Here is a 12,543-nt window from a genome sequence, read left to right as displayed (position 1 = left end):
CACCACCTCTGTTTACAGACAGACTTAAGGGAACGTGCTGTTGTTCTGTTACATGTTGGATTAAATGTGCTCTTTGTGCAATAAATGACTGTTGATTAAAACATGTTCACAGGTGTCTCTTTAATGATGTTTGAGAATCTAAAATTAAGCAGAAAAATGTGAATTCAGTAAACAGGCAGACAGGCTAACACATCAAACATGTAGAGTGGTGATCATCAAAAGTAAGGATGAAAATATTAATTTATATAGTTATAACAGATCACAGCCTGTATTATTTATTATTTTGATCTTGTTGAACCAAGAACAGTGAGAATAAATAGACTTAATGCTAAGATGAGAAGAAGAACATTGAAAAGCAGGAGAGTGAACAGTCTTAGCTAAATTAGTTTTTTCTCTGTTAATATTGTGTTAACTCTGACATTTCCATGTTTTGTCAAATATTACACTGCACCAAAATGAGGACTGATTTTCTGTTACTGCCAAAAGGATTTCTATTAAGCAGAAAGTAAACTCCACAGTGTGTGAATAAAAGTTGCTGCAGTAGAGGTTAGACAAAGACAGGAAGTGTGAGCAGGACAGATTTTTAATGTACTCGCCTAAAACATCCTGAACATACTGAGGGAGCATTTATTAAATTCAGAGTTGTTCATAAGCTATGTGACATTTTTTTTAGGAGCAGAACAAATGGCATATTTTTCCTCCATGTTTTTTTATGTTTATACTTTGTGACTCATCTATTCAGATCCCACACCTGTTTTAATAGATGTACTCTCTTTAAAAGTGAAAGCTTCAGGCAGTATTTTTCATAAAGCCACTGGGGAAAACGTCCATCCTAACCTATCAGCATGTTGTGATTCAATATTTCAGCTCTGTTTACAGGTTTTAGGAAATGTAAGCCATGATGGTGTTGAACAATAACATCTTTTGAGTGAGTGGGAAGATGACGATGGGTGACAGCTGCTTTACACCCTGTGGCAGTTTATCTCCTTCCATCGTCTTCAGTAGTTTGAAACACCACTGTACATGTTTAGAAACAACAGCAAAAAGCAGCGGGGGGGGGGGGGGGGGGGGGGGGGTTAGTTCTTACATATTGTTCTCCTCCTCTCTATGGGTTGAACAGATTTATGAAGGCTGTGCCCTCCTCATCCACCAGTGTCATTAGTCGCTTTTCCATTGGATATATGTACAAAACTTGACAGAGTTTTACTACATGTCAAAAAAACAGAAGTGAATAATGTCGATTTTTCCATTAAATCACAAATGTGATGATTTGTTTATTTATTACTGTGAGATGGCACGAGAAGTCATTCCACAAACATGGCAACGAACATAAATATTATGTTGATTTACTGATATATTCATTATTTTTATATATTACCCCACTATCCCGTACTAAATTTTAAAAAAAAGATTCAGTTTCCTGATGTGTCCACACAAACCACACAACGGCCCAGGTCAGACATGTCACATCATAGTAGTAGGAATCTGTCATCATGTGTTCTGGTATTCATTTTAGCATTTTTATTACTTTTCATGTAGGAAAGCGAAAAAGGGACCGGGACCATGGAGTTCCAGACCGGCTGTCCTGAACCAGCTGGACCACACACTGGTCCTGGACTAGCTGGACCACACACTGGTCCTGGACTAGCTGGACCACACACTGGTCCTGGACTAGCTGGACCACACACTGGTCCTGAACCAGCTGGACCACACACTGGTCCTGGACCAGCTGGACCACACACTGGTCCTGGACTAGCTGGACCACACACTGGTCCTGAACCAGCTGGACCACACACTGGTCCTGGACCAGCTGGACCACACACTGGTCCTGGACCAGCTGGACCACACACTGGTCCAAAAGCCTGAACCTTTCACACAAGTTTATTTCCCTTTTAATCTCAAGGCGCCTTGTTTTTTGGGTCAATGGGTCAATGATGTAAAGTGCTTTGGGTGTCTAGAAAAGCGCTATATAAATCCAATCCATTATTAGTATTTTTTTGCACCTTTTGTTTTGTTTCAATTTTTAATTTAAAAAAAATCAAACCTAATACTGTCTGTTCATTTACAAGGCATTAAAATATGAGAAGAGTATAAGTACTTTTATCAGTAATATGCAGTCGAATTAAATGCAGGTATTTGAGTAAATCTGTCTGACTTTAGGGTTGAACCTGGACTATATCTGTAAAACAACAGAAATGAAACAGAACCATCCATCACACTTAAAGTTAGATGTGATTTAGTTTAAGGAATGAGAAGTTGAAAATACATGTTCTACCATTTTTAAATACAAATTAAGGATATGTAATGATGGTTAACTTCATTTAAAATGTGTTCCAGATGGATTAAGTGATTCAACAACCAGTAAAACGTTAAACCCAAACTGTCCACTTCAGTTCTGTGTCATTTTATTGAACTAGAGGTTCGTTTGTGAATGGACATGAACTGGACTACAGTTTCTGTTTCTGCTCCCTCATAAATCATCAACCTGATTTGAATAAATTACCCTGAACTTTGGGGTGCGGTGGAAACGCAGTTACCAGGAACTTTTTTACCCCAAGTTCCTGGTAATAAAGTTCCTGGGCTTTTGGTGGAAAAGGGCCTATGGAGACTAAAGTTGGGAGAAAGCAGAGTCCTGTCTGGGATTTATCAGAATATGACGGCGAGGAAGATAAAAGATTTGACAAACTAAAACTAAACTAAAACTAAAGTAAAACTAAACTAAAACTAAAACTAAACTAAAACTAAACTAAAACTAAGCATTTAGAAAAAAGATGAAAACTAATGAAAACTAGCAAACCTGCTCTAAAAACAAACTAAAACTAACTGAATTAGAGAAAAAAAAGTCAAAACTAAATGAAACTAAACTATAATGAAAAATCCAAAACTATTATAACCTTGGTGTGTGTGTGTATACTTGTCTTTATCCCTTTGTGGGTACCGCATCATGGACGCCCACTCACGGCGTGGGGACCAAAACCAAGGTCCCCACAAAAATAACCTTAGAATCAGTAAAAGGATGGTTACAATAATGAGCTGTCATATTTTCAGGGGTTACCCCACAAGGCCGGGACACGGGTCTCCTGTGTGTGACCCGGGGGCACGGCACGGGACGTTTGCGCCTTTTTCATAGTTGGGGCAAACAGCAAGAAAAATAAAAAAATAAAAATCAAACAAACCAGAACAACTTGACAATTGTACTGACAAAAACAGTGCTTTTAGACATTCCATGTTTTCTTTTCTGTCTGTTTTAGTCACATGATACACACAGGAGTTAGTGCTTGACTGCATAACCATTATTTTTGATGGTCTAATAATTTTTTCCGTGACTGTATGTCAGGCTGATTAACCATCACCATTTTGTCAGTCTGGATGTGGAAGTCCCGCAGGATCTTGGCTCATTCTGGATCACCCTCGGATGTGTCTCCCATCTTGACCCTGGGACCTCCAGTCCATTCTCAGTCCAGATGTTCCTGTACACTATCCCCACACCTGGTTGTGCAGCTCCATGTATGCCTCACCTGCAGCATCTGCACCCTGCTGTCATGTGCTCGACTGTCTCAGGGGCTTCTGCACTTGGAGGCTGGTGTGTTCTTGTGCAGCCATGAGCACTTCTAAAGTGTACTTCTAAAGTACAAAATAATATCATCAGCATAACCTGTGCCCTTGTTCTTCTGAAATTACTTTTCTGATTGCATTTCAACAGTTTTGAGTGAAAAAAGCTCTGATTACTAAAGACAGTGCTGCACAAATGGGCACAGTCAGGAGACTATGAACATGTTGGGTGAAAAAAACTTTCAGATAGACTTATTTTGTCATTTGTGGCTGATACGTAACTCTTTAGGAGTCCTAAAACCACCTTCACTGTTTCTATGCCGATTGATTTTCATTGTTTTAAAAGACTATATTTGACGTCCACGTTTACATTTTTGTCTCATACTTTATTTGCCCAAGAGACTACTGGTTTATATCTCAACCTTAATGATTATAGGTTTTAAATTTTATTTATACTTATTCACTCCAAGCATGATGTTGGGATGATATTAAATCATTTGTGCTTGACAGAATATTTTGATTACCAGTCTCGAGGACTTGAGAATTTACCCTGCGTAACCAAAATCACTTTACCCTACATAACCAGACTTCCCTTCATATTGGCATTCTCCAATCCCAGACCAATTAAATTTTTTTTTCACCAAAATTGCAAGAGTTGCAGTTAACAATATACCTGACACTATGGTAATGTTAATTTTGTCAATTTACTGTCATGTCGGCTTCCAGACAGTGTCTAGATTTTGTCAGTCTTGTCTGTCTTTTATGTTGTCTGTCATTTCCTGTTTTATTTTGTTCAGTTTCCCTCATGTGTCATGTCTGGTGTCTTTACTTCCCCTCCTTGATTGTTTCACCTGCTCTGATTACCTGACTCCGCCCTGATGTGTTCCACCTGTGTCTAATTGTCTTCCCTCCCACTTGTGTATTTAAACCCTGTGTCTTCCCCTGTTTCTTTGCTACACTCGTGTGCTTACTCACCAGCGTTTTTGGATCCTGTCAGTCTGTTCATTGTGACCCGTTTTGTCTACCGACCACCGATTCTGCCTGTTCCTGTTCTGCCTACTCGTCTGTTGCGGCCTGGTTTGTTTATCCGACTTCCGATTCTGCCTTTCCCCTGAGTATCTCAGCCTCCAACGTTTACCTGTGTGTCTTGACCCTCGCCTGGATTTTGACTGTGAGTAAGTCTGCTCCTCATGTCCCGTTGCCTTCTGTTCTGCTCTCCCATGTATGACCTGGCCTGTTTTTTGACATCCCTCTGTTCTGCCCTAGTTGGGTTGCTGTCGGGATTACTCCAGCTCGGCTGTGCTGACCGCCCGCTGACCCCGCTCACAGCCCGGATGTCGAGTCCTGATACCCACGCCTTCACAGACGTGTTAATAATTCTGTGTTGTGCTTTTTCTCCTGTGATTGTGTCTAATAAACACTCTCAACTTTACATCTGTTTGCTGGTCTTGCATTTGGGTTCAGGCTTTGTACTCAGTCCGTTTCACTTACAGTGAAAACAGCAACTTTTGCTATGCTGAAAAATTTGCCAATTTTTGTAGTTTTCTTTTTTTACCCTACGTAATCAAAATGTTTTTTCACAAAGATTTCAGTTAAAATGGTTAAAATTGACAAATGTCTTTAGATGGCCTCAAAGTACTCGAAATACCCTTTCCATCCCTTTGGGGTGGCCATGGCTCATATGATAGAGCAGATCGTCCAATAACCAAAGGGTTGGCGGTTCAAATCCTGCTCTGTCCTAGTCAGTCCATTGTGTCCTTGGGCAAGACACTGTTTGGTGGTGGGAGGGCCTGTGGGCATGAATTGGCAGCCACGCCTCTGTCAGTCTGCCCCAGGGCAGCTGTGGATGCAGATGTAGTTTACCACCACCAGAGGGAGAATGTGAGAGCGAATGAATAATGGGTCAATAATGTAAAGCGCTTTGAGTGACCAAAAAAGCGCTATAGAAATGTAATCCATTATTATTATCCACGTATTACACTTATATGCCATGTAAATGTAGGCCGACTCATTATCATCTGAACAATTTTACGCCTTGACTATGCCCAAATGTATTGTGGTAAATAATGGAGCTAAAAGGAGTGAAAATGGCTTTGCAATGGCTACTGCTCTGTCTGACGAGTGTTGAAATTAAAGAACAAATCACAAAACAGTAATAGCAGGTGTAAATGGACATCCTAAAAAAAGACTAGAGTTTGTCAGTGAATGTTTGCTTTCAGTTCAATCTTGATATTTCACTGTTAAATAATGAAGACAAACAGAGCTGTGCTTTGGTGTTTGTTTTATTTATCATCAGGTTGAAAGATGGAAATTGAGAAACAAAGCTGTTTTGCTTAGTTGGCAGCGATGGTCTGGTCCATCCAGGCGCGCAGCTCAGTGACACGGGCGTACACACCGGGCATGGTGGGAGTGCAGGTTCCACTACCCCAGGACACGATACCAACCAGAGTCCAGGCACCGGCCTTCTGGCAGACCAGAGGACCACCAGAGTCACCCTAAAAACAAAAGAGGAATTAGCAACAAATAATCAATGAACAACAAAATATAAATAAGGCTTGACACCAGCACTTGATAAGTAGTGCAGGTTTAGAACTACAGGTGAATGGGATTATGTGGAACATTAGCTCAGTGAGTTTATGTTGGGATGTATTTGCTCACCATGCAGGAGGAGGCTCCAGAGGCTCCAGCGCAGATCATCAGGTTGGTGATCTTGTTGCCCCAGTACTGACGGCACTGCTCATTGGTCAGCAGAGGGAGGGCGGCCTGCTGCAGCAGGGCGGGGGTGTCAGGAGCTGCAACACGCCACATCACAGGTTCAAAACACTGGCATTGTAAAGACGGGATCTAAATGGTATTGGGTTCACCATCTGATTCATACATTTCCTGGTGTTAACCATGATAAAGAATCAAGCAGGTACTTAAAAATCAATAATTGGGTGTAATAAGATCATCTGTTGTCCTGGAAATATCACCTTGAATATATATATTTATATGCAAATAGACATAATGTATTTGATGTATTTGTATGATGTATTTGACAGAATAATTCCTCATTACAGCCACATAATTCTTGATAACACAACATTTTTTCACACTTATGTATATTTATTTAATCATCATATTAATAAATTGTCTAGAACATGGGTTTCAAACTCATTTTAGTTCAGTTCCACATTCAGCCTAATATGATCTGAAGTGGGCCGGACCAGTAAAAATAATATAAATAATAGGATAAGAACGTATAAATAATGTCAACTCCAAAGTTTTTTTCCATGTTTTTGAATGAAAAAAGTAAAATTCCGTAATGAAAATGTTTACATCTACAAACTGTACTTGAACATAACCTGAACAAATATGAACCTGAAAATTCTTATGAAAAATAAGTGCAATTTTAACAATATTATGCCTTAGTTTGTCATTTATACATGTGCATTACAACTTACAGATCACAGTGGATCTACAAATACACAGAACATTTAGTAACAGGCAGAATATTGGTTAAATTCCATATACTTCTCTTAAGAAATTTCAGGTTATTCACATCTTTTGTAAAAGGCTAGTCTGTAAATGTAAATATTTTTGTGTAATTTTACTTTTTTTTACACTACAACAAAGAGAAAAATTTTTCATTGTCATTATTTATAAGTTATTCTGATAGTACTTTAACTGGTCTGACCCACTTGAGATTGAATTGACCTAAAATGATTTTAACATCCTTGATCGTTAATATCTTCAGTGTAATTTTTGCATTTCACAAATTCATCCCAGGGGCTGGATTGGACCCTTTGGCGGACTGGATTTGGCCCCCAGGCCGCATGTTTGACACCTGTGGTCTAGAACATATTGTACAAGTTGCTGTTCTCAGTTTGTCTTAATAGTGTTTTAATATGGATATTTCTACTATTCAGAGCTCTAAATATACTTGTAAATTTAAAGCTTTATACATATGTGTATATATGTATTTTTCTTTTTTGTTGTATTGGTAATTTCTATCCTGTTAACTTTCATTATACTTGTATGGAACAACTGTAAGACACAATAATTTCCCTGTGGGATTAGTGAAGTATTCTGATTCAGGTTTTTCCACTACCTCAGGTCTTTTTTTGGTGAGTAGAAAAATTCTTCTTGGGTTTTTTATATCGGTGTAAATGTTCTGCAGAATACACAGCACTGCTCAGATAGCAAATATTTTGGCAGTATTATGGCATGCATTTGGCATTTTTGTCTTTCTTTTGGCGTTATGAAAACCTTTAGGCTTAACTGTGGTCTGACTAAGGTTCTCCATAATAGATCTGGAGGCACCAGCAGTATATGTCTGAGTTCTGGCATATGTGTGGTTAACCAAAAGACTGGGCAAAGAGCAGGATCAAATATAGGGATGGTATGGTGTGTTTATGGCAAACCAGAAGACTGACTAAAGAGTGGCAACGTCTGATTCCATATATGGATGTGTTCTGGTTGTGTTTTGGCATATTTCTGTAAAGCCAAAACACTGCGCAAAGAGCGGGAATTTCTACCCAGAAAAAAACCCACTTTATTTTAAAAGCGTGATCAACACACATTTTGGTTGAATTTTGGCCTCCTTTTGGCCTCTCTTTGGCTTCTTTTTGGCTGGATTATGCGGATTTGGGGCTTTTCCGGGACAATTATGGCTATATTTTTGAAAGTCCGCAATTAGTTTTGGGTGAATTTTGGCTTCCTTCTGGTTTAATTTTGGCTTGCCTATTTTGGGCCATTTGGGGCCCATACATCCGCCCAGAACTTTGCCAAATGGCATGCCTGTTTTGGGCCAGATTTAGCCATAAGGATTTTGCTCTCTGGGTGTAAGGTACAAGTGTTTGGTCACAACTTTAAAGTCAAAATTGTTCCATTGAGTAAATCATCATCCTCATCATCGTCATCACCCACCCTCTCTACTCTGATTGGCTGCCTTCTTACCGTTGTAGCGGGTCAGGCCCCAGCCGCTGGTCACACACTTCATGCCTCCAGGGAAGTTGTCTCCGGTCTCGGCCACACACACTGGGGAGACGCGCATGTTCATCTGAGCGGGGCTGGCCAGCTTGATGAGCAGGATGTCGTTGTTGATGGTGAAGCCATTGTAGCGGGGGTGCTTGAAGACCTGCCCACAGAGTAGATGGTTACAACCAGCACAGACACACTGAAACACTGATCTGAGGGGTGTACAAATCCGTCGCTCACCTTGCCGACTCTCATGACCTGGATGTCCTCGGCGTTGGAGGAGCGGTCATGCTCTCCAAGGATCACACGGTGGGAAGTTCTGCAAAGAGCAAACCATGTGAGACTACCCAGAAACCCCATCCTTCACATGCACTTAGAGTACACTCCACTTCCCCGGATGATTTTAAAATCCAAGGAACAAGTTGTGTCCTCAATTCCTGGATGTAAAGGTGCTTTTTCATCCAAAGTGACAGCTTACCTGACATTGCAGTGAGCAGCTGTAACAACCCAGTTCTCATTGATGAGAGAGCCACCACAGAAGTGGAAGCCGGTGTAATCCTGAAACAACAAGAAGTCTGGGATGAATACAAAATATTCCTGTCATTATAGACGAGCAGAAACATGGATCAGAAATTACTTCATCACTATCGACCCATGTGTTAAAATGTTTATTTTAACCCTTTCGTGCATGAATTATGAGAACCTTAGTTGAGTTTTTTTCCTTAAATATTTTTATTCCTTTTTAGCCATGAAAAAAACAATGCAATTGAAAATTTTTTTATGAACCTATTTTTCATGGAGTTACAAAAATGCCCACTCAGCTGGACACCAACTATTGAAGCAAAAAAACATGTATTTAAAACCCATCATCAGAAAGTGATAAACTGCATGAAAACTATGAAATAAAAATATTGTTCATGTAGCTAATCTGATGTTTTCTCACATTTTAACGTACTCTAATACTAGTTATTACTCACTTCATGCAGACAATATGCAAAATAAACCCCTTTTTGATTAAGAAAACTGTTGATTACAGTCTAATAACAATTAGCAATTGATTTAACACATGTTACAGTAATGGTATGAATTGCAATGTATTATGGGATGGTGCATAAGCGTCCACTGTGTTGGCTGATATGGAACTAAAACAACAAAACCCATGAATATATAAGAGAACAGCTGGAGAAGAACTGACCACTGTAGTGACCAGTGTGCATGAAAGGGTTAAAGTAGAAATAAACACAGCCTGACACACAAAACGTTTGGAGTCTCAGTCGACTGCACATTCTACTGCAAAAATAGTCCAATATAGTTTTATTCTATAGTTGCAGTTATGACTGTAAACAGATTGTGTTACCTGTAGCTTTATACGGTATGTCTGAGAGCACGATGGGTTTCAGCATTATGTGTTGTCGCCGTTACTGTCGTACTGAATGTGTTCAAATTTAGCAAGTGGCTGAAAATGCATTATGGTGACAGCATTATTGTCGATGCTTTCAGTAAGTTAGCATTAGATTGGTGAGATCCGTGTTTGTTTTTTAAATAATTCTGTCCTCATCAGTCCACACTATCTGATGTGCCAGATGTTTTTCACACTTTATCAGAATATCTGGGAGGACACAGAAAATATCTGAGCTGATCTACCAAATGAGTTAAATGTTTATATTTCTCTTTCATCTATGTGCACTTACTTTTTAGTGACTTTTTTTTTCACATTTTGATGTATCCATAAATTTACCAGTTCACTAGTCTCCATTTTCATAATTAATTACATTTATGTAAAAGCACTTTATATGAAATATATCAGTTTACACGCTTTTATAGACTGGACTCCCTTATGGGCACAAAAGGGGATAAAAGTTGTTCTAAATGTTTGATTAGATATGTTCTGATTAAGGTAATGAAGTAAAGAAGTGAATGTAAGCCAATATAATGTCCAGTAGACTGTGTTACCTGCAGGGACACCTGCCAGGGCCAGGAGTGGGGCACAGCCTCCTCACCGTTGACAATACGGGAGTAACCCGTGATGACGGGAGGGATGGCAGGAGTGCCGCAACCTGATGACATCATCAACATGACATCATTAACAGCCAGAAACAACATTGCATCCAAAGAACTTAAACTGAGCTACGTTGGATGGAAAACTGCACTTCAGTCAGATGTTTTCCTTCTAATTTCTTTGTTTATACGTCTTGATTCTGTCAAACAACTTATAAGAAGTAGAAGAAGTTAAATATAAGTGTTTGTTCCATCCAGTCTAAAGTCAGTGGGTAACAAAGCCACAGCTCTGACATGTGGATAGAAAGCTGTTATCAAAAAGCATGTGTTTCTCCTCTTTGATGTAATCAGCAGGTATAGAAATAAAGCTACTTTAGTATCAGTTTGTGTAGCTTAATAAGTGTCTCACCATCAGTAAGAACAGCAGAGCCACTGCGTAGCAGTAATATTACACATTAAATGTCCAAATACTTGTATTTTATCTCTGTACAGACTGAAATGCTCACAGACACAAACAGATCTGTGTCATAAAATAAGACATGACGTTAGTAGAATAGATGTTGTATTTACATACATATATTTTCTTATCCTCAGGTACATTTTAAAAATCTGGATTGATTTAATTTTAGTCTCAGTTTTCCCAGTCAGATATTTCCTCTCACTAGGTTTTCAGGAATATTATTCAAACTGTGCCATTATAAAGTGAAAAGTAAAAAACTAATAATCATAAATTCCTTTTTTGCGCAGCATGCCTCAGTATCACTGTAGTAAAGCATCGTTATATTGAAGTGATTAGGAGTGTCTTTGTCTCACCGTAGGCGGCGCCGGCGAAGGCAAGGCAAGAGAGGATCCACAGGAAGGCCATGGCTCGATCATGGTGGTCTGTCTGAACCTCTGGCTTTTATACACCTGAGGCATGATGGGATTGGATGGGACAGGACGACGCGTGACATCTAATCAGAGGAGGGTGGGAATCTGGACAGGTGGTCTGGAACATCCCGTTTTCCATCTGAGGCAGCAAAAACATGAAGGTCAGACATGTGAATGATTCACTGTGAATTTATTTCAATAGTCTGAAGCCAACATCCTACCTTTAACACAGAGAACATGTCAGCATCAGACAGCCTACCCACTATCGACCATTATTATTTTCATTATGTTGATTTTATGAAGTGTAATAGTTTTACCACAAACATTCAGAAGCTGTATGTGTAAAAAAGTAGTTACGAATTTCACATACATAATTAATGTACACACATTAATGTACTGCAAAAAGAGGACAGACATAAGACTGGATAAATGCATCATAAGGAAAGAAAATGGAATACAGAGTATCTCATAACTTTGACACATACAGCAGTAACTGTGTGTTTTATTTCACAAGAGTATTTATTTTAGTTTTGCTTTAGTTTTGCAGATTTTTTACCAGTGAAAAAGAGATTTAAAAAATGTTATATCAGTTTTCTTGACTTTTGTCGACATACACTGTGGTTTAATTATTGAACCCTCAGAGACTTACACAGCCACCAGTGACCCAAAGCATCTACTGATCTGAAACGTTTAATGACTTAAACTGATCCTCTAATCCTATCAATACCTGTAAATAGTTCAGGTAAAATGCAGTTTCATCAGCTTTTCATGGTCATCAGATATGACCCATTTGGACGTTCAGAGGCTCCGTACTGAACATGGAAACACTGTCATCTTCTACAACAGTGATTGATCAGTAAAACCCAAACGTTGGATCAACGACAGTGGATGGACACACTTGGATTATGTTCAGTTAATGATATACAGTAAGGGTTCCCAAAGTGGGGTAAGTGTACCCCCACGGGGTACTTGAAATTTCTTGGGAAAAATACATTAAATAAGTTATCATTTACTGAATACAAAATAAATAATGAGAATTAATACTGAAATGTATATATATATATATATATATATATATATATATATATATATATATATATATATATATATATATATATATATATATATACACATACATATAAAAAAACAATAAATACATGCATA

The 12,543-nt window shown here is 38.8% G+C and overlaps 1 protein-coding gene across 1 annotated transcript; it reads right to left on the bottom strand.

Annotated features, from left to right (window-relative positions):
- Positions 1–5,885: 5,885 nt before the first annotated feature.
- Positions 5,886–11,435, bottom strand: LOC115416955 (chymotrypsin A-like). The gene is made up of 7 exons (XM_030130847.1): positions 11,323–11,435; positions 10,465–10,568; positions 8,990–9,069; positions 8,752–8,830; positions 8,491–8,671; positions 6,211–6,344; positions 5,886–6,047 (listed from the first exon to the last, which is right to left on the bottom strand). The coding sequence occupies exons 1-7, from the start codon at positions 11,372–11,374 to the stop codon at positions 5,886–5,888; spliced, it is 792 nt and encodes a 263-aa protein (XP_029986707.1). The 5' UTR covers positions 11,375–11,435.
- Between the last annotated feature and the right edge of the window lie 1,108 nt (positions 11,436–12,543).

Source organism: Sphaeramia orbicularis, chromosome 3 (genome assembly GCF_902148855.1).
Source record: "Sphaeramia orbicularis chromosome 3, fSphaOr1.1, whole genome shotgun sequence".
NCBI lineage: Eukaryota > Metazoa > Chordata > Actinopteri > Kurtiformes > Apogonidae > Sphaeramia > Sphaeramia orbicularis.
The sequence above is the reverse complement of the archived record's forward strand: the minus strand, read 5'-3'. Positions and strand labels throughout refer to the sequence as shown.